Source organism: Zonotrichia leucophrys, chromosome 1 (assembly GCF_028769735.1).
Source record: "Zonotrichia leucophrys gambelii isolate GWCS_2022_RI chromosome 1, RI_Zleu_2.0, whole genome shotgun sequence".
Taxonomy (NCBI): Eukaryota; Metazoa; Chordata; class Aves; order Passeriformes; family Passerellidae; genus Zonotrichia; species Zonotrichia leucophrys.
The window spans coordinates 14,253,054-14,275,553 of record NC_088169.1 but is presented as its reverse complement, the minus strand read 5'-3'; the positions used below and the strand labels follow the sequence as shown (position 1 = coordinate 14,275,553).

At 42.2% G+C, this 22,500-nt stretch overlaps 1 protein-coding gene across 4 annotated transcripts; it reads left to right on the top strand.

Annotated features, from left to right (window-relative positions):
- Positions 1-508: 508 nt before the first annotated feature.
- On the top strand, positions 509-22,062 carry ZFX (zinc finger protein X-linked). Of its 4 annotated transcripts, none has more exons than XM_064707082.1 (8): positions 509-633; positions 6,370-6,458; positions 6,907-7,473; positions 16,258-16,407; positions 16,600-16,743; positions 16,832-16,966; positions 19,136-19,276; positions 20,589-21,923. In XM_064707082.1, exons 2-8 carry the CDS (start codon positions 6,398-6,400, stop codon positions 21,773-21,775), a joined length of 2,385 nt encoding a protein of 794 aa, XP_064563152.1. In that variant the 5' UTR covers positions 509-633; positions 6,370-6,397; the 3' UTR covers positions 21,776-21,923. The 4 variants fall into 4 exon arrangements, with proteins under 4 accessions (XP_064563152.1, XP_064563164.1, XP_064563159.1 ...); XM_064707094.1 differs by lacking the exon at positions 509-633 and adding an exon at positions 734-842; XM_064707089.1 differs by lacking the exon at positions 509-633 and adding an exon at positions 1,149-1,301 and having other exon boundaries at positions 20,589-22,062.
- The last annotated feature ends 438 nt before the right edge of the window (positions 22,063-22,500 follow it).

The window sequence follows — 22,500 nt, the reverse complement described above, 5'->3', positions numbered from 1 at the left end:
CAGCGCGGAGTCCCCGCGCCCTAAAATCCGCTCCCCGCCGCGCACACCCGAATCCAAGCCCGCGGCGGGGCCGCGGAGCCTCCGGCCCGCACTCCGGGGCCGGGCCGGGCCGCGGGCCTGGCGGCGCGCGGGGGGGGCTCGCCCGGTATGGAGGGGTCGGGCGGGGAGGGGGTCCCGGGGCACCGCTGCGCTCCGCGGGCGCACGCCGAGCCCCGGGCGACGCGGCGCGGCCGAGCCGCGGCGGAGGCGGCGGCAGGAGGAGCCGCGGGACCGAGCGCCGCCGCGCCGCCCCCGCCCCGCCGCCCCGACCGCCGCCTCGCCCGCCCCGCACAGGCCCCCGGCCCGCTCGGCCGCACCGGCCCCCGCGGGCGGGCGGGCGAGCGGCCCGAGGCGGCGGTGGCGGCGCGCTCCCTTCCGCCTGCTCCTGGGCTCTCTCGGGCAGTGACGTGACGTGCTGACGGCGGGCCCGGCCCGGGGAGCTTGGCCGCTTCCACTCAGCTCCGAGCTCGGCCCCTCCCTCCCCTCCCGCCCGCCCGCCCGCCCCGCCGCAGCCGCCGCCGCCGCCGCCGCGCTCGGCCCAGTCGCGCTGAGAGAGGCCGCGCCGAGCGAGCGCCGCCGCCCGCCACCCGCACGGTAAGAGCCGCGGGCCGGGCCCTGCCGCCCGCCCGGCCCGGGCCTCCCCCTGCCCGCACAGGCCGCGGCGCAGGCCGCGAGGAGGCCGCAGCTAGGCCGCGCCAGGGCTCCGCCACAGGAGAGGGCCGCGGGCTCTGCGCCGGCGGCTCCCGCACGCCCGGCGCGGCCCGGGGCGGCGGGGGAGGTGGCGTGAGGAACGCGGAGTGAAGGTGGGTGGCTGCGGGCCCGGGGGGAGGCGAGTGGGGCCGGTGAGGGGCCGCGGGCCCGGCCGGGGGGGGCTCGGAGGTGTCTGGAGGAGGAGACAAAATGGCGGCGCGCGGGGGGGGGGCGGAGGGCGCCGGCGCCATCTTGAATTAATCGCTCGCACAGCCGGGGCCCCGCGCGGGCCGGGCCGGGCTGGGCCGGGCGGGGCGGGGGAGCCTCGGGGCTCCGGCAGGGACCGCCCGCAGCCTCCACACCCTCCCCGCCTCCCGCTGCCACACTGCCAGGCGCAGCGGAGCGAGGCGCGTTCCGGCTCGCCGCCGCTCCCTGCGCGGCCGCGCCGGGGCTGCCGGCCGGATCCTCTCCTGCCCCGCCATCTCCTTCCTCTCCTCCTGCCGGGGATTCGGGCGGCGCGGGCTCGGCAGCGCCGGGAGCTCTCCCGTCAGCCGCCTTCGCCCACTCGCCCTGTAAGCAGCCCCCTAATCCCTTGGGGCCCCCTTGGTGCTGGTTCAAAGGTGCGCCTGGGATCGGTCATTTCCCTAATTTAGGTTTCGTTTAGAATTAGCTTATTTCCTTTGGAATTATTGTCGTCTGGCGCACAACATTCCAGTGAAATCTGGAGAAAACCCTTTTCTTTAACCGGTTTCTGCAGATACCCCACCACTGAACTACAACAAAGAGGGGAATGACTTGAGGTGTTTTGTTTTTTTTACGGAACCGCAGTGGGAACATCAGCACCGATTCCCCTGCCAAAACCGAGGGAGATGCGTCAAGAAATTAGCAGCTGAATGATCACATTGTTACAACGTCGTTTTCACACGTCGTTTTTATTCTTCTGTTTCTCCACCTAGTGATAACGGGGGTTATTTTCAAGGCAGGAATGAAATCCTCTAGGGAGCGTAGGGGTTTTTTTGCCATTCCTGAGGACAGCGTGTGTGTGTGCGTGCCCTGCGTTTGCCACAAGTGGGTCACGTCAGGCGAGCTGTGACACTGCAGCGGCGGCGGGGACTGAGCCCGGAGCCGCCTCAGGAGCTCGGCCGAGCCTCGCTGCTCGGGGCTCTGACCCAAGTGGGACATGCCAGGCGTGCCGCAGCTTTTAATGGCGTGGAGCGAGGCTGTGGCTGTGCACTCACTCATCCCCGCGTGGGTAGGGGCCAGCGCTCGCACGTGGGGAATTTTGCTGCTTTATGGCTTGCTTTGTAAGAGTTTTGCTGCTTGGGTATTTGGTGTATGGCCCTACTGAAAATTAGCAGTAGGCAAGTACATACGCTATGTATTTCTTTTTCACAAGAATGGCTTTTCTGAAGTTTTCCTTTTTTCTCCTTTTCCTTTTTCCCCATTTTCCTTTTTTCCATTTTTTCGGCGAGAGCAGAGAAACACCTTCTGCAGAATATTTAAACCTCTTTTAAAGAACTCTATTCTATTCTATTTTTAAAGTTGCTCCTTCTTTAGAACATGGCAGCTTGTCTATTTCATTTTATTTCATCTTGATTACCTTCGTAGGTCTGTTGAGTCAAGGATCTGTAACATGGCAGCACACTGTCTGCATTGCTTTTCTTGACTTGATTGTTCTCATGTTTGTTTTTATTTTGGAAGATTATTGCTGATGTAGTAATACCATTTCTTCCATTAATATGTAATTTTCCATCTGTCCTTCCACTTGAAAATGTTACCTTGACTTCCATAAAGCCAAAACCAGCCAAATCTCTGAGTAAATAGGTAAAAATGAGTTTGTAAAAACTAACTGTATGGACAGAATTAAGTGTATTACAGAGTTGTATTAGTTCTTGATCCATGTGAAGCTGGCATGGACCCAAGCCAAGTAAAAGGGGTGTAGGTGTTTAGTTCTTTTCAGAGGTTATAAAACCTGATTTTGGGTGCCTCTGATTTTTTTTGTCCCAGTGGTAGAAGAGTGTTATGAGAATTTCTGAGATTTGAACAAAGAGACACACAGTCACACAGTTGAGAAGGACCAAGTGTAGGGACATGGCTGGGCACCAGCTTTCCTTTGAGAATTTGGGTTCCCAAGATGGAACTGAAAAATTGATTCTGTTGGCTTTGATGCCAGAACCATGTCCTGAGGTAAATGTCATCTAGAATGTTTTGGAAGGACTGAGAGGAGTTTCTGTCCTTCTTGAGATCTTGCAGAGCAGTGAACAGCTGGAATTGCTTCCTGGCCTTTATGGTACCACAGAGTTTGAAGTTCTTGCCAGGGCATTGAAGGTGTTTGTTCTCTGTGGTGCTTGCAAGGAGCAGCTCTGGTATTTCTGGTGTCACAGAGCTGCTGCTACAGGTTCAGAGCCCTGTGGTGTTCCTGCCTTTGTGTGGCTGCATCTTGTGCTCACCCTCTGCTCAGAAGAGCAAGCAGGAAGAGACCCTGTTTTCTCATCTCCTGGTTAGAATGCTCAAACTCTGAAGTGTTTTCAAGAATATTTTTGTATTTTTTTTTGCCTCAGCCGTAAACAAGTTACTTTATGCCTTTTTGGATTGCAGGTTGTGATTTGGACCCTTATTATTTCTGATAGTTCAGTTAATTCCTGTTTTAAGTGCCTGCATCCTCTTTTGGTCATCTTTTTGCAGCAAATTTCTGTGGATGTGGGGCCTGTGCCCTTGTGGAGCACTTCCAAACTCTTCATGGTCCTGCACAGGGGTAGGAGTTGGCTGGGTGGGTATGCTAAAGTGCATTTTGAGAAACATTATTTAGTAAGAGGGGGAAAAAAAGAGGAAAAAAGAGAAAGCATTGAAATTCTTTCTACTCTGGAACAAGCCCCAAAGCAAATGTTGGTTGCCTTTTTAAGACTCAGACTTCAAAGCCATGTGCCAGGAAGTGTCTTTGGTTTGTTGGAGCCTGAGCCTTTGTTGTGAGCACATTTTGCCTGTGTAGCTAAGAAGACCTGACCAGTGCAGAAGAGGCCAGAATTTTGTGATGTGCTGGGCTGTCATTGCTGTGAAACTGCAGCTCCTGAACACCACAGGGATATTCTGGGTTTAGAATCTGTTGCCTGGAATCCAGAAAACAAGAAAAACAGGGAAGAGATGGTGTCAGTGGGCACTTACAGGAGGCTGGGAAGTAGTGATGGAGACCTCTGCATCTCATGGGTGAAGAGGACAGACAGAAGGACAGTGAAGGACTGCCTCACTTAGTGATGTGAGGAATTTAGGGAGCAGATAGGATAGAGAAAGCACAGGCATGAATCATAAGGAGTAGGAATTTGTGGTGCAGTGGTCAGGTAGGTGGTGAGAGCAGGAGCAGAGGAAATGAATGCCAATTCTTCAGGTGCTGAAGTGACACTTCAGGCTGCTCAGGTCGCAGCAGATGGCAGGCTGGTGTGCATGATAACACAGCCCTCAGCACAGCCACAAAGGGCATCTGAACTTTCCCCAGAGATCAGGACAGACAGCTCCATCTTCCTGTGTGTCTGCAGTCTGAGGAGAGAGGCAGTTTTACTCCTGCCAACCCTTAGTACCCCTTTGCCTCCTACCAAAAATACCCTCCTAATTTCAGATACAATCTTTGCTGCAAATTGCTGAGTAGCAGAGGTTTGTGTGAGTGATGGGAGGGTACTGCACTTAGAAGATGGAGGGATGAAATGAGCAGGTGAGGTAATGAACAAGATATTGGTGCAGGCACCCCAAAAGTTGGGAAAGAAGCAACAGAAGAGAAGAAAATGAACAGTGAAGGCAGCACAGAAAATATGACAAGGTGAATAGGAAGGACATTGGTAGTAGACTGGATGGGTGCATACCAAATAGATGGGAGGAAAGCAGTTTGGGTATGAATAATTCTTGCTGGAATTACTGTGTGGGATTTTGTTACTCTTCTTGTTTCTGTGGCATGGCAGAAGTTGATTGCCATCAGTCAAGCTATTTCTTGCATCTGAGGCTGAAAGACTTTTCTTCTGCTCTTGGTTCTGGAAAAAAGCATTGGGTGAAGGGCTGTTCCTCTTCATGGTGGGCACTTCTGTTGGAAGTGCTTGACAGAATAACTGAGACAATTTATGTCCAGTTGGATACCACAATGGCTTGTTAGCACAGCTGTCTTTTGAATACAGAGCCCTTCCAACTGAGCATCACACAAATACTGAACACCTTGGAAAATTATTAGTGTTCTACTATTTTTCTTCCAGTTCCATGTCTGGCTATATTTCTCCCTCACCTTCTGTAAAAGAGAAGGCCCGAGTGACTGCACTGGAGGCTGGACAATACCCCAAAAGAGAGTTCCAGAGGTGAAGAGTTGAGAAAATTTGAGCTAAAAAGTGGAGCAAGTTTAGAAAATATTTGTTCTAGATTATGGGTTTAGATTTGTGTTTTGGACTAGTTAATTTTTTTCTTTTGTATAGCAGTTTCCCTGATAAAGCCTTAATGAATGTAAATGTTAGTTGATGTCATTTGGAAAGGTTCTTATGGAAACCTTGGGTAGAATCTTGATGTTTTGTCTGTCTCTTTTGAAAGTATCACAGAATTGGGGAGCTTTCTGCTTGTGACTGTGAGAAATGTTTGGAGGAAGAAAAAGAACATTTCCATTTGTACAGAAACACAAGCAGAAACATGAAGCAACATTCAGTTGCCTTTTGCTCGTTCTGCATGTAGGAAAGTAGTTGGACTTCAGTGCAAGGCAGTGGTACAAGTTTATGTTAGACTGCATTTTACCTAACTAGGTTTGCCTGGTCCTGTAATGCACATAACTGAGCAGCAGAATTTACATTGCAATTTGACATTTTTGCAAGTGTTTTAACTTTGTGGGTTTGTTTCATTCTTTCATTAAGAAGACTGAAATCCTGAGTCAATATGCATTGAAATGTTGACATGCTGTTCAAAAGTTTTGGTGTAGAACATGACATTTGGTGATTTTTGAGAACTAACTTGTGATACTTACGGTACTTTGTCTTATGACAAAAGTTTTGAAAATATTTGCAGATCTAGGTTTTAAAACATTTGATGTTATGCTCTGGAAGCAGTTTACATGGATGATTTCAGTTCCTGAAGTGACATAAGAGTGAACTCTTCCTGACTGTCCAAGAATGAACATGAGGACATCAGAACTGGTGTGCATTTCAGATAATGAGCTCTCTGTGTTTAATTTATCATATTGAGCCTTAATGATTTCACAGCTCTGTATTCCTTCCCATCCAATAGGGACTTGAGTTCCTTGAGTGGGAATATGTTGGATTAAGGTTCTCACAGGAATATCTCTCAGCTTTGTCTTAATTTTTTTTTAAGATTATAAGAAAATTATATTTTCACATTCCTTTATGAGCTGCTTCTGTGTTTGTGAAGCCATAGGGTTTTGAGAAAAATGGACCCAAAGTGTTGGACCTCACTCTCTAGTTCAAACCGTGGGTGTTTGGTCATCCAGGGTGTTACTGCTGGAATCCCACACTGAGGGACCCCGAGTAAAGTCCAATTCATCTTAAAGTCATGAGGTGCTGTGTGTTAACTTCCATGCACCCAAAACATCAACTTTTCCATGCACAGACAGAGGCAACCTTCTTCACCATATACAGTGAAATAACCTTTCTTCTTTGTCTTCTACAGACACTGTGACTGATGAGAGTTAAAGGCCATGGATGAAGATGGGCTTGAATTGCAGCCACATGAGCCAAATGCATTTTTTGATCCAACAGGTCTGTAAGGAGATAATACATAGATAAGAGTGTTCACATTTGATGCAATTGACTGCTGTTTATTCTGCCTTTGCTTAGAAGTGCTGTGCTGCATCAATGCTTTTGTATGGAGTAGTGGCTTTTGAGTTTGGGTTGTTTTTATCACTCACAGCAATATGAATGAGCTACTGTTCTTTCAGTCAAGTAATAGTTGTTTGGGTGTTGGGGGAGAGTCTAAAAATTGCAAATCTTTTTGAGGAGAGAAAATCTTGTTCATCTTAATTATGTTAACATCTACTGAGGACTTGCTTTATCTGCCTGTCTTAATAGTTCATATGCTGTTATGCTTGTTTTACTAAAGTGCAGCATAGTGTGAGAGTTGAAGTGAAAACAGAAGTAATTTCAATCATTAAGCACCTCTTATGAGACAGTGTTACAATTTAAGTGCTATTTTAATTGTGTTTTTCAGGAGCTGATGCAGCACATATGGATGGAGATCAGATTGTTGTGGAAGTCCAGGAAACAGTGTTTGTTTCAGATGTGGTGGACTCAGATATAACTGTGCATAACTTTGTTCCTGATGACCCAGACTCTGTGGTGATCCAGGATGTCATTGAGGATGTTGTTATCGAGGATGTTCAGTGCCCAGACATCATGGACGAGCCAGATGTGTCTGAAACAGTCATCATTCCTGAGCAGGTGCTGGACACAGACGTGGCTGAAGAGGTTTCTTTGGCTCATTGCACTGTCCCAGATGACGTTTTAGCTTCTGACATAACAGCAGAGACAATGTCTATACCAGAGCACGTGCTGACAACTGAGTCAATGCATGTGCCTGAGGTTGGACACGTGGAACACGTGGTTCATGATAACGTTGAAGAAGCAGATATTGTCACTGATACTCTGGGAACAGATGTTGTTTCTGAGGAAGTCTTGGTGGCAGACTGTGCATCAGAGGCAGTGATTGATGCCAATGGAATCCCTGTGGAACATCAAGATGAGAAGGGCAACTGTGATGATTACCTTATGATTTCCTGTAAGTGTTTGGGGAAAGCCATCAAAGTTCTTATGATATGGGCTTGAAATATCTGAGGGAGGGCTTAAGACAGTACCCAAAGCAGAGTTTCAATATTTTTTATGTAGATCTCACAAGTGTACTCACATGGAGGGATTTTTAGGAGCATGTACCAGCTAAAAGCTCTGGTGAAGCTATTGGAGAGAAATACCGGCAAATGCAAATTTTTTCTGTAGCAATTTATAGCATATGAACAAAAGAGAAAGAATTCTAGTAAACTAAATGCCATGTACATGATAAGAACTGAAAGAAAATTAATGTGACCATGCTTAAAAATGCTTATACGTGCAGGTTACTATGATGACTATCAAGACATTAGGAAACAAAAATATTTCATGGAAAAGAAAGAGTAAAAACCCGTGGTTTCTGAAAATCCAATACTTGTCTTGTTTTTTTGCTAAGCCCTCACCTCTTGCACTCCATTTATTGTGGATACAGACAGCAATATGGTTTTCTTTGCTGTTAGGATGTGATTTCTTCTCTTGATTAAACAAAGGACAGAGGTATGCAGGTAACAAAGAGTAGCTATTGCTGCTCATAGCTGGCAAGTGAATATCTTAATCTCTCTTAGGAGCAGTGGCACAATCCCTTGAATTGTATTTCAAAAGCCTTAAATAGAGGGTGAAGAAAAATAGAGCATATCATCAATCCTTTTTCTACTGAGGATATCCATTTGTGTCAACTAGAGTTTACTCTAAGTATGTTGCTTATTCTAGTGATTACTCAGTGCAGCACCTGGGAACATCACAGTGTCATGCTGAACATTTATTTATTGTAGAAATAGAAAAGCCTTGTTAGGTTGGTTTGTTTAATTGCCCTTTCAGGCACTTCAGTTTTGTGTGGTGTTAAATGATTTCGTTTTTGAGGTGTACTTCGTGCTTTGCTTCAGTTACCTTTTTTCTTTTTTTTTTTCCCTTTTTTCCCCTTCTTTACTTTTGGACATATTTTTGAAATGTATAATAACTTGTTTTAATTTTATATTCTGTACTTACAAATTTTAATGTTGCTTCTCCTTACCTAGGATCACTGCATTTCTTAATTTATCATCTCTTGAGTTCCTTGAGTAACCTTGTTGCAGCCATGTTTTGAGTTTATATGAGGTACAGTTAATTCTCTATTATCTGGGAAAACAATGAAATGGGATAATGCAAAATATGGATCACACAAAATATTGTAAATTAAACTGCAGGATTGTACTGAGGTGAAACAGGTCAGGGGATCTGTTCTGAAATTGTATTGATCCAGACTGATAAATGCACTCTTGTCTGGTGTGGTACAGATAAAACTTTCTGATTCTGGACCCAAGTTAAATCTGATGAAAACAGCTCAAATGCTTCTGAACCTGCTGCATAGTAGACAACAGACTGGATAATCTGCCAATGGATAATTGAGACCTGATTGTGGTGGTGATCCTTCCCTCTCCCATGTCCTTGGCTGGAGCTCTCGAGGGGTCTCTGCTCCCCCCTCCTGTGCAGGTTTTGCTGCTGCAGCAGAGCAGGGCCTGTGGGGCTGCTGCCATGGGGCCCTTGGCAAACCATGCTGTGTAGGTGCAGAGGGATGGGTGCATGTGTGTCCTGTTCATGGCACAGTGGCTGAACAAGCACAGAATGTCTTGGTAGAGGCCACTTTGGATGGTCCCTGCCTAGCTGGGAAAGCTTCTTAGATGTACCAGTTGTCAACTGGTGGTGACTGGCAGGAGGCACAGAAATTCAGTTGTTCACTTGTGCTGGGGTATTCTCCATCTTCAGTCAAGTATTTCTGCAGTTTCATGCTTTATTTATAATTAAATGTCTCTTGCAATGTGCTTTGTTGAGATTCAGAACCTTAAATAAGCCAGCATTTATTGTTATGCTGCAAAATATGCATTCTACTTGTGTTTAATGTTGTACAGTTCATTTTAAAGGGAAGTCCCTACTACCACCTACTGTGTTTAAAGCCTGCTTAACAAGTTCTTCTGGTTGTGAAGGCAGTCTAGTGCTTTTCCATCAAGTAAAGGCTGTCTTGCCAAACAGTCTCTTTGTTGTATGAAAAATATGATTTGAATTAATTTTTTATTATTTTTTGTTTGCATCAGCAGTGTATGTGTTCATTGATCTGATGCCTGTCTCAGTTCTTCAGTTAAACTGAGTTTTCTGAAAGATAGTAACATCAGCCAATCCAATTTTGGGTTTTTCATCCTAACTTGTAAATTTGTGTTTAATTCTGGCAAAACTCCCTGAACTGCAGGGGCAGATGTTGGAATGTAATCTTGTCTGCCATTACAGTAGTCAAATGTTTCTGCTTCCCAGATCTGTGAGCTAGACTGTTCTCCAGAATGCCTTTGCCTGTCTTCTTTTAGATAGGCACTTGAAAAGCAGGGGATGACACTTCCTGTTCTTCCTGTTGTAGGTTTCTCCATCTGTTTTCTTCAGTGGAAGCTATTGACACAATCTTTTTGCTTTTTGCTGTTTTGTGGCTCTTTTCCATTTTTGTTCCTAATGAGCTGAGTATAGATATATTTTCTTAAGGTCATTTTCTTAGCTTTATCCTGAATACATGTGATCTAGAATGACTAATCTGTGTGTACATTTTTTAAATGTTGTGTGTCTACCTTTTTTGTTGGTTTCAGACTGGTTTGTCTTTTCAAAGGGTACAGTTCCCATGGGTTTCATTCTCTGACTTTGCTTCAATGAGCTCAGTATTTTAATACTTCTTTTCCCAGTTAGATTTAATTTAGCTTTGGCATTAATATGACTTTGCTGTCTTCATTTTCAAGGCAATGCTTCTTGGCACTGCTTTACATCACCAGTTACTTTTTGATGTAGTTATTTTTTTTCTTGGATACTTTGTCTTTGCCCTCAAGATTCATTTTTATTCCATGGTAGACTGGGGGCACTTAGAGCAGAGCAGAATCAGATATTCATTCAACTGAGAATGCAAACCTACCAGTTAGTGGCTTGAAAAAGATGAAAGGAGGTTTGATAAGTTTTTTTTTTTCTTTTGCATGTTCCATAACAAGCCAGTTCATGAGTTGGGTCAGGAAAGTATAAATTGTGCTGTGACTCACACTGGTACCAATTATTTGGTAGCTTGGAAAACCATTTCTCCCTGAGTGAAGCAGTAGTGGTGAGATGAACTGGTGTTTGTCAAAACAAAACAAACATCCTACATTGACTAACCCAGGAAAGCAGTGCCCTGTGCCTGGCAATAAGATGGAAATGGAAATTAATTTTTTTTTGGTCTGATTTCATTCTGTTTGGCAATGGTAGACACGTCCTCTGGCATTAACTGATCCTGTAAGATGAAAATATGTATCCTGATATACTCTTACTGCAGTAAAAATAGTGAGGGACAAAATTTTGACAAGAGGAGTCTGGAAAGAGTGAAGGGCAGCCTCACAAAGCTTAAACTGCAGCTTTAAGAATATAAATATTTGCAAAAATGGGAGCTGTGTTATGTCCATCCATCCATCCATCCATCCATCCATCCATCCATCCATCCATCCATCCATCCATCCATCCATCCATCCCTTTGCTTTTCTCTGGCTTAGACATGTCTCTTGTTTGTTTTGTCTGAAGCCAGGCCTCTGAAAATCAATCTTTTTTCATCCTTGTTGGATGTTTAGGTTGAAAGCAATGGATCTGATGTACCAAACCATTGGGGTTCATGCTTTTCCTTAGGGCCATCCAGTAGACTTCAAGTCAAGAAAGCAAAATGCTTTCAATTGCTTTTTTAGCATAAATATCTCCCTCTTTTCCCCTGGAGGTTGCTAAAGATGCAGGAAATCACATTTTTTTCTCAGAGCTAGAACTTGCCATGCCTCTCTCTGTCTGACCACTGGAGTGGCATCAGCAGCTGCTGCAGCTCAGGCTGCTCAGAGGTTGCCCTGAGAGGTGATGGAAATCAGAATTACCTTGGGCTGAGGGATGTCAGAGCTCAGGCTGGTTTGTGCCAGGGCAGAGCACAGGAAGGACCCAGTGTTGGATCCCAGCTGGGAGCTCAGGAATTGCCCCTCTGCTGGATCACTGCCCTGTAGGGACCTTTAGGTGCATGGGATGTCCTCACATGTAAAAGCAGTGAATTCAAATGAAAATAGAGCAGATTGCTCTTTTTCTCAAAGGTTAGGAAACCTGCTTTGCCATTCAAGAAATAAGTGTATGGTAAAAAATAGCTTCTTCAGTGGACCAGGGATTGTCTGCTGTTGAGTGAAGTAGATGTTGCTGCCACAAATAACTGAACAAAGTCAGGGGAAAACAATGCTTTTAATCTCTTTTAGAGAAAATGGCTTTTTTCATTAAGAATGCTTAAATAGGGTTGTTTATTTTATAAGCAGACAAGTGTCCCATGATACACATTTTTTTAGCAGCTTAGAGAACCATTTGGGAGCAAAGGCTGATAAAATAGATGATTTTTGTTTAATTACTCCATTTACACATTTTTAAGACCTGTTTAACTGGTGTAGATAGATTTTTCCTTTGGTTGTTTGTTTTGGTGTGCTTTTTAGCAATAAACAGTGGTATTTGAAAAAGGTGGAAGGTGTCTGTGCTTAAGTGAATTTTATCTTTTACAATCCTTTTATTTTCCTCATTAATCCCACACAGAGGAGAAATGGTAGGAAAGAAAAAGTTTAGAAAGTTATGGAATCTATTAAAAATAAATGCAGTTATATTTGCATTTCTTAATTAGGAATAAACCACAGTAAGGGTACAAAGTCTTTATCTGCCTGTCCCTCAAATATCTGATAGAAAAAAATACCCTAAAAGCAACATGTAGGGGAAAGTGTAAGTACCATGGTTAAACAAAAGGTGTTCTATTGAAGCAAACCAGGATCTTGGCCTGACATTTATCTTCTGTGTGGGTAAACTGGCCTCAACAGGGCTTTAAGTATGGAGTTTATTATCAATGCTTAGGAGCTTGTTTCTGTCCCAAAAATGCCATTGAGCATGTTTTAATACTGGGGCAGAGATACTGGAGAAAATTGTTCTTTGGCTGTTACTAGTTTATTGTATGATTTTTAAAATTAAATGATTTTCTAGGAAATCAATGCTGTCATTGTGATAGATCACATAGAATCTGTTGTTGTTGCCGTTGCCTGGATCTTTTATTTCTTTACTTTATTCTTTATTCCTTACTCCTTTTTTTACCTGTTGGTCTCTTATTGTTGATTTCCTTATAAGTGCTGACTAGACAGGTTTTAAATATGCTGTGGCTTTCTCATCTGTTTGTGCTTTTAATCACAATTCTAGCATTATATGGAAGCTATTATGGCAACATTGGAGAAGCACACACTTATTTGTTTCTTGCAGCTCATAGTATGCAAAGAGCAGGCTGCTCTAATCAGTGAAGTCTGTGAAGAATTTTGGCAAACTAACCATAGACTGCATTCTTGCAATTCATGTAAATTCATTACTGTGTCTGGTAATTTTTCTGGGTTTTGTTTGGTTTGGGTTTTTTAAACTCTTGATATTTAGTCTGTATGCACTTGTTTACTGAATGAAAGCTACCAGCTAGTATAGGGAGGAAAAAAAATCAGACATTTAAAGTTTTTAGTGTCCAGTTCATCTCTGATAAAAGGGAGGCACAAGGTATGACAGCACTGCAGTAATGCTAGCCTGAACTTTCTTCTAGCATGTGACTTGTGATTAGTTTAGTAATGCTCAGTGTCTCTACTTGAAAGGAAGTGGTCTCTTAGAAGTTTAACTAATTCTTTTAAGTACTTTGGTTTGGTTGGGTTTTGGGGGGGGTTTGTTACTGTTACTGGGGTTTTACAGGGTTTTTGTTTGTTTGTTTGTTTTTTGGTTTTTTGTTAATGTCAAAGAGGAGTAATATGAAAGAAGATCAGCCATGGATGGTAATTTGTGGGGCCCCTTGATGGGCTATGAATTCAAATGAAAGCTTAATATCATCAGAGTTCCAACTTGAAGCATTGATCAGTCCAGTATTTCTGAATATAATTTTCTCAGATTGTGAGACTGAGATACACGGAGAATGCAGAAGCTTTGGACAAGTGTTACATAGAAAGCAAATTTCATAAAACACTGCCAGTGAATGAGTATAAATAAATGCTTGTGTAGCCATAGGATAAAATACCTTGGAAATGGTACTTTCTGTAATAATACCCATTCTCTTTCACCTTTTTTGTCACTTCCTTTGATTTTTATCTTTTTTTTTCCACACTATTTTTCATTCTGTTACCTGTTACTATACTGCAAATATTACTGCTTTTCAAGCCCATCAGGGACTTCAGTTTTTAAAGTATTACCACCTGTCAGGAGTGAATTTTTTTTTCCTTTTGGATGAGAAAAGTTGGCCTCATACCTCCTACACATCAATTTCCTTACAGTTTAATGTCTCTTGTTAAAAAATATTTAAACAAGTTGTTATATTTTTACAACAATGCTGAATATAAAGGGAATTCAGAGATAAACTCTAAATTGTATAACAATTTTTTATTATGTTGGATAATACGAATATACTTAGAATATACTATATTCTAATATACTTAGAATCTTGGAGAAGTTATTTCAAAGCATGAATAGAGCATGTTTTTAAGACCTAGAATTCTTCTGTTGTGTGCAAGTTACTAATGGATATTTCTGTGTATAAATGGAGGTAAAAAGCTCTGGATTGGTTAGAAGCAATGGGCCTGTTTCACACCATGCACATAGGTTTGTTTTCTCTCAGCCATGGTTTTCCTTCCTCGTGGGTATGTTCAGCATCAGTTGATCTTGGTGGCAGACTTCCCTTTTGGCTTCAGAGGTGTAAAGTCAGTCTACACTGATGGAAAGCTTTCCAAGGAAATGTGCCTGACACTGGAAACAGCCAAGTTAAGGGAGAACAGCTACATAAATGTAGTGTAGGAACAAAAGCAAGTTCTCTTTTTTGTCAGGGTTCCAGTGACATTTGGTGTATCACGGATATGACAAAGAAGTCATGGAAGTCTGTTAGTAACTGGATATACACACTGTGGAGCTACATTGTTAATGTGGTTCAAAAGAACATCTTAAGGGTTCTGCTTTTAAATCATTTGGGGTTCAGCTACAAGATGTTATGCTGTCCTGTGACACAAAGTAATTTTTTAAACATCCTACTGCTTGAAACAGTCTGTACCATGGCCACTGAACAGGATCTTGGCATTGAGTTTTTTGTGCTGTTCTTTTGGTAAGGAGAGAAACAGACTAATTTATGTTAGTGCTTTATAATTTAATTTTATTATATTATTTTTTGTGAGTAATGATGCCTGATTGAGAAATTGTTCTTAAATACAGTTATGTTTGATATGTGAGACAGAACATGTGATAGTTTATCTAATTCAAAGGCTAATTTATTGGCTTCATGGCAGGAAAATAATAGTAATAACATTCTGAGCTTTTTTTAAAGTATGTATTAAAATAAATTTAAGAATGCAGTTATTGAGTAGTAAAGCTATGATTTATTTATGAGGGTAGTTCAATGAGTGCTAGTAAAGTAAGCATACTTTGTGAAGTATTTGATATGTCCTAGGCATGGTAGTTAAAAATTATTCACCATTTATAGGACAGTTCTTAGACTTCTATTAGTATAAATTCCATGTCTTTCTGAAATGAACTGAAGTCATGCATGACTCTGAGGGAGTTACAGTAAAGTCACAAATTACCAAAGTATTTTTTCATGTTAAGAATTCTTAAATAATTTCAGTACTGAAGAAACATCTGGGGCTTGTGAAAATTGGAGGATTCTTAAAAGGTCTTGAATGCATACTTACTATTTTTTTTCTTGAAAACCTGTTCGTGGTAAAGTAAGTTGGGGGAGGTGCCCATGAACAGTATACCTCAAAAATCCAAGTGTGTTCTTGTAAAGCTGGCTGTCAGCCATGGATAATGTGGGATTCTGGGCAAGTTTCAGCAGCTCAGGCTGGAGTGTGGTGTGGGTGCCCTTCTGGAGGCAGGAGAGCCAAGTTTGGGAGTGCACAGGGCTGCAGCAGCAATGCAGACTCCTGCAGGAAGGACACGAGTGCACAGGGCTGCAGCAGGGATGCAGGGCAGGCTCCTGCAGGAAGGACACGAGTGCTCAGGGCTGCAGCAGCAATGCAGGCTCCTGCAGGAAGGACACGAGTGCACAGGGCTGCAGCAGCAATGCAGACTCCTGCAGGAAGGACACGAGTGCACAGGGCTGCAGCAGGGCTGCAGGGCAAGCTCCTGCAGGAAGGAGTCCTGCAGTGGGAGGGCAGCACTCACCGCTGTGCTCCTTCCCAGGTGTGGAGGGCCTGAGGAAAGGGGAGGAGTTCTTCCCGGAGCTCAGGTTTCCTCTCCTGGCAGCTGCAAAAGCATCAGTACCAGCGCTTTGCAGGGAACCAGGTCTGACAGCCACCACTTGCCTCAGAGACAGGGTTGAGCAACAGATAATGCTTTTGCAAAGAACAATTAATAGCTTATTAGTGAAATTATGCCACAGAGTGAAGTATTTATGTGTACTTTCTTCCTACCATCATCTTGATGCAGATCACAGTTTCCTTATTAGCATTGCCTGGTGCGGTGTTCGTGCCTCCAGTTCTGTCATTGCAGCATTCTTGCACTTCCACCTTAACTACAGGATAACAGCTTGAATTTATTTTTGTGTTTATTGTCACTGTTTTCAAGGATATGAAAAAATATTAATGGGTAGGTTCTTTGTCACAACTTTTTAATTTTAAACTGCTTCCAAATTTGAGTCATAAATTAATAAATATGTCTTTCATATGTGTCTGTCTGCATATGACTGGGTAATTGTAATAACTTGTTTTTGTAGTGGATGATGCTGGTAAGATAGAACACGAAGGTTCTGCTGAAATTACCATGGAAGCAGAGTCAGAAAGTGGCTCTTGTAAAGTGGATGGCATTTGTCCAGAAGTCATCAAGGTCTATATATTCAAAGCAGATCCTGGAGAAGACGATTTAGGTAAAATACACATGTTTGAGAATACTCCAACCTGACACTTGAAATTTTGCATGAGACTGTTGTTTCTCTCAAGTGGTATGTAAAAACCTGTGAGTCTGATAGTAAAGAGTTGACAAACTTTGAATTTTTGTGGTTTAGCATAGATTTTGGTGAAGTGTATTTAAAATATTTTGCTCTGGTCTTCCTGATTAGGGGGCACAGTAGACATTGTGGAGAGCGAGCCAGAGAATGACCACGCAGTGGGATTGCTCGATCAGAACAGCAGCATTCGTATCCCAAGGGAGAAAATGGTTTACATGACTGTCAATGATTCTCAGCATGAAGACGAAGACTTAAGTAAGTAGGTGGCTTTCCTTTGGGAGCAGGGATTTTCACTTTCAGCAGTGCAGCATTCCTATTTTTTTTTAACTTCTTTTTATCTTAGATGTTGCAGAAATAGCTGATGAGGTTTATATGGAGGTGATTGTAGGGGAAGAGGATGCTGCAGCCGCCCACGAACAGCAAATTGATGACACCGAGATTAAAACTTTTATGCCCATAGCTTGGGCAGCAGCTTATGGTAAGTAATACTGGAGAGAATTGTCCTTGAGTGACACTGCAGCAAAGTACCAGGGATTGGTTTTTGGAGGGTAGTCTAGAGTATTTGTGCTTTTGTGTTTGTTTCTAGAGTTTTAGTTTAAGAATGGTTTCTTAGCATAATGAGCCTGAAAAAGAAAGGAAGTGGGAAGTTTTAAGGCAGGCTTCTTCTTGCTCCTATTTAACTGGCATTTTCCTTCATATTTTCATGATGTGAAAGGGGAAATACATGAGCTTCCAGTTAAAAAATTGAATCTCAAGTACCTCTGCTCCTCAGAGTTTTAGGACATAGTGAGAGCTGGCTTGGGACTAGAAGTGAATATTTTTATTTTGGGGTGGGGAGCAAAAAGAAGAAAGCAAATGGTAATATGTAAGATTCAGTGTAGCAGTGAAAAGCAACACTCAACACTGAGGTCTAGCTTGATTTCTAGAGGATCATATAAACACATGATTTCACTAATGCCAATAATTAATTGATTAATAAAAAGAAGTTGGAGGGAGATAATAAAGTTGTAGCAGAACCTTGAGAGTATTTCCAGTGCGCAGAACTATTTTTATTGATATGTGAACACCAGCTGGTGCACAGACTGGTTTCCCAAACTTTTGTAAGCTTAAGATCAGAATTTCATCTTTGCCCCTTTCTCCTTCTAAACAAAACAAAAGAAATAGTGGAGTAGAGAACAAAACTTACATTGTCTGCATGATGTGGATTGTGGTGATGGTGCCAGCAGAGAATTGTGCTGGGAATACAGTGGGGGCTGGAATCTTGGACATAAGTCAGGAAGGGCAAGATTTCAGGGAGCTATATGTGTTTAAAAGTTACTTGGGGGATGGATGGTAGTGCACCCAGAGCCTTATCTTAGGCCATACACTGGTGAGCCCAGCTTGAGTGAGAAGGAAATTACCTAAGCCACTCTGAGTGGGCATTAAAAATGAAATCGAGTGAACTTGAAACAAGTTGGGTACTAAACATTCAGTGGTTTTGGAGGAGGGAGAGAAAATTGAGCAGAATGTGTTAAAAAGAGTGAGATGGAATTGAAAGGAGAATTGAAGAATGTGGGAAACAGTGGAGTGGTTGCATTGTCAGCAGTAAGCAGCCTAGCATACAGGGTGAGAGATGGTGGGGACAGGGAGGAGTTAAGCAGGAAGGCCTGAAAATGGCAGAGGAACACTGGAGCCAGCATGCAGGTGAGAATCTTCAGGCTCTGCACATGTGCCTGCCTCTGAGTGTCCTTACATTAATCATGAATATTAATGCTCAGCACCCTCTGAAAGGAACAGCTGTTGAGCATATTGCGCTTTCTTGAATCTTCCTGTCTTGTGTTCTTTGCTTTCACTAGGAAATGTTGGCTTTTATTGATTCAAGTAAATACTTGACCACAACATTTATTATTGAAAGTTCACTTATACTCTTAAATCACCAATGTTAAACTGATTGCCAATAACTACCTTCTTGAATGTATTTGTGATTTTCATGTTTGTTTTACATGCAGTGATACCATTTGTGTATTAAGCACAAAGCTCTGTGAGGCAGAGACTCTTTACTTCTTTCTGTTACACAATACTGAGCATGCTCTTTGTTCCCAGTAGAAAGAATTTGTAAGTGCTAAAGCATCAGGTGTCTAAATAGTAAGTAGTGTACTTTGTTTGCCACTTTGTGGGCTGTTCAGAAAGATTCTTTGATCACAGCTCCTGTTCAGAAACTTGATGTGTGACAAACTTCAGTCAGGTGAATTCAGACACAGAAGTGAATGAGAGCTCACACACAAATGTATTTCAGGACTGAGAAGAATATTGGGCAGTGGATACTGTGACATGCTATTATTTACTAATGTTAAGCATTTTGGGCATAATTAGCAACTAAAGAGATTCAAAAATGCTGCATTTGAAGGAGAATTCTCTGTGTAATGAAAAGCCATTAATTCCTGTGCATTATGTACTCCTGCAAAATTAGGTTAACAAAGCTAATGCTCATGATACCAAACATAATTCCTGAGTTACATGGTGTGACATTTTGCAGCTTATGCTGTACATGATTACAGTTTGATTAAATGCCCAGATGATAGTTTATTGTTTCTGTTACTACCATTGTAGAATTTGTGCTTGGATTACCTGCAGCGTTGGTAGGTAACTTTTGACCTTACCTTGGTAGGTAATAACAACGATGGCATCGAAAGTCGGAATGGCACTGCAAGTGCTCTTTTGCACATAGATGAGTCATCTGGGCTTGGGAGGCTGGCCAAGCAAAAACCAAAGAAGAAGAGGAGACCTGAGTCCAGACAGTATCAGACAGGTGAGTATGTGGTGCCTGGCTCTCGTTCATCCAGGCACTTGCCAATAAACAGATCCATGCAGTGTCTTGTAAAAGGAGGGATTTGGAGAGTTACTTGCTTGACAACACTTCTGCTGTATAAATGAGTGCATATTTTATTTTACAAATTTTAAATACATGGGTGATTTAGATTATGGCAAAGGAAGCCACCTCTGACATAGGAAAAAGTATTATAGCAAAAGGTTAAAAAGCTATATCCTTAACTTGCCACACCCATTTTAATGTTTAATGTAACTTTAAAAGGCAGTGTTAGATAAATGGTATTCTGTAATCATGCCTTTTAAAACCCCTTTTTTTGGTCTTTATTGGAAATATGTAGAACAGTGCATTTCATCGTATCAGCTCGGTAGGTAACTGGAAAGTCTGAACATTGTATATTAATTTTCAGTAGTGTAACTTCTATATCCTTTCCTGTTTTAATGGTGAAATAAAATTGCCTTGATGTTTGTGCCTATTTTTTTCTTTTCATCTGTGAGAACAGAAGTGTTTTATGGCATAATTTGTTCTCTGCTGTTATTGTGTTACAGTCAGAATATTTATTTGGTTTGATAAAGTTGAAAAAACACAACTTTTTTTCAGTAGCCTTGCCTTAAATAATACTAAAAGTTTCTTTCCAAATTGTGACTTAACTGTAGGAGTTCTGTTTTGTTTAGCTTAAGCTAGTAAACTGTGCAAATTAAAGTTAGCTTTTTCTATTTCCAGCTAGTCAGTTCTCCTTATTGGAGACATTTTTGGACAAGACTGCTTTTTTAACTTGCCTAGGCAAATTCAGGGTAAACAAATCAGGGTAATAAATGAGTGCAAATAATTTCCAAAGCTTTGAGGTTTCTGTATGTGAAACATGTTCTTATTGATTCTTGCTTGGTACCTCTTCAGATTGTAGCTGTGACAGATGGCGTAAGGAGGAGGTGTTAGTTTCAGGGCATCTGAATTGTACTCAGTGGTAGGTGATCAAACTTCAACATTAAACTTTTTCTACCTATTTGTGGAGAGTAAAGAGAAGATTGTGTACTTTGCTTACTAGATGATACTCAGTTTAACAAGTTGGCTGCTGTTCTTTGCACCAGCCATTGGTTTCTGCATGTATTTAATGTGTGAACTCAGTCAGAATTCTTCAAAACAGAATTATTTGAGGTGAGGAACATCTGTATTGTAAAATGTACATATCCCATCTTTCTCCACAGTTCATCTTACTGTTGACATGTGACATTTATGGAAGTGTAGGGTTATTGTATAATATTGATTGATAAAGGGTTTTTTTGTTGTTTTTCAGCAATAATCATTGGCCCCGATGGTCATCCATTGACAGTCTATCCCTGCATGATTTGTGGAAAGAAATTTAAATCCAGAGGTTTCTTGAAAAGGCACATGAAAAACCACCCGGAGCACCTTCTTACCAAGAAGAAATACAGATGCACAGACTGTGATTACACTACGAATAAAAAAATAAGTTTACACAACCACTTGGAGAGTCATAAGCTGACCAACAAAACAGAGAAGCTTATTGAGTGCGATGAGTGTGGGAAAACCTTCTCTCACGCAGGAACTCTATTCACTCACAAGATGGTGCACAGGGACAAAGGAGTTAATAAAATGCACAAGTGCAAATTCTGCGATTATGAGACAGCAGAGCAGGGGTTACTGAGTCACCACCTTTTGGCTGTCCACAGCAAGAACTTTCCTCACATTTGCGTGGAGTGCGGCAAAGGGTTCCGCCACCCGTCGGAGCTGAAGAAGCACATGCGGATCCACACTGGCGAGAAGCCCTACCAGTGCCAATACTGCGAGTACCGATCGGCCGACTCTTCCAACTTGAAAACCCACGTAAAGACTAAACACAGTAAGGAAACGCCGCTCAAGTGTGACATTTGTTTCCAGACTTTTTCAGATACCAAAGAGCTGCAGCAGCATACGCTTATGCATCAAGAAAGTAAAACGCATCAGTGTTTGCATTGTGACCATAAGAGCTCAAACTCGAGTGATCTGAAACGACACATTATTTCAGTCCACACAAAAGACTATCCCCATAAGTGTGATATGTGTGATAAAGGCTTTCACAGGCCTTCGGAACTGAAAAAACACGTGGCGGCTCACAAAGGTAAAAAATTGCACCAGTGCAGACATTGTGACTTTAAAATTGCAGATCCGTTCATTTTGAGTCGCCACATACTCTCAGTTCACACAAAGGATCTTCCATTCAGGTGCAAGAGATGTAGAAAGGGCTTTAGGCAACAAAACGAGCTGAAAAAACACATGAAAACACACAGTGGCAGGAAAGTTTATCAGTGTGAGTACTGTGAGTATAGCACTACAGATGCCTCAGGCTTCAAACGGCACGTGATTTCCATTCACACAAAAGACTACCCTCACCGGTGTGAGTATTGCAAGAAAGGTTTCCGAAGGCCTTCAGAGAAGAACCAGCACATTATGCGACATCATAAAGATGTTGGGCTGCCTTAAAGTCTCTTTCACAGACTTATGGCTGGAATTATAAAGGAAATTTGCCTTTCAGGCAGTTAGCTTATTTTAAAGCCAATCACCTGCGATCACACACACACAAAAAAAAAAAACCACAAAAAAACAAAAACAAAAAAATACTGTGCATTTGATTTGTTGCTGTATAAAAATAGGATTATTGCTTGTAGTTGACTTTTATACCTTTTGTTCAATAGCGTGTTCTGAATTCTATTCAGTTTGTTTAATAAATGAAGAAAAGATGGCAACAATAAAGTTGCATTTAATAAAGTAAACCCTGTCTCTTACTGAATTTTTCAACCGTAATAGTTTATTTAAGTATATTTATCTTACTGATCTCGTTGATACTCACAGTGTCCATGTTAATGCAGTTTTGTCGTGAATTTTAAAAATATGAAATTTCTCTTGATAAAATTGTCAGAGGTGTGTATGAAGTGGGGAATTGTCATGTTGACAGTAAAGTCACTAGGGCCCACCTGATTGTTCTGTTTTAACTATACAGACTTCGTGGCAGGTTAACTATTTTCCAGTTGAGGAGTTACAAGTCTCACTTTGTGTTTTCATTCTGGTTTCAGAGAGAAAAATACTTTAAAAAATGGTTTGGGGCGGTTTTTATCTTTCCTGGGCAAATTCAAAATATGCGCAAATATTACATTTATTGTTCTGTGCTTCTTTGTCTTTGAAAGATTTTGTGTGTTACAAGAGTTGGG

What these genes read in the sequence shown, in the direction of transcription:
- ZFX (XM_064707089.1), top strand. Translation starts at nt 6,398, where the DNA reads ATGGATGAAGATGGGCTTGAATTGCAGCCACATGAGCCAAATGCATTT. An exon ending in TGATTACCTTATGATTTCCT is followed by an intron (nt 7,474 to 16,257) that starts GTAAGTGTTTGG and finishes TTGTTTTTGTAG; the next exon opens with TGGATGATGCTGGTAAGATA. An exon ending in AGCTTGGGCAGCAGCTTATG is followed by an intron (nt 16,967 to 19,135) that starts GTAAGTAATACT and finishes TTACCTTGGTAG; the next exon opens with GTAATAACAACGATGGCATC.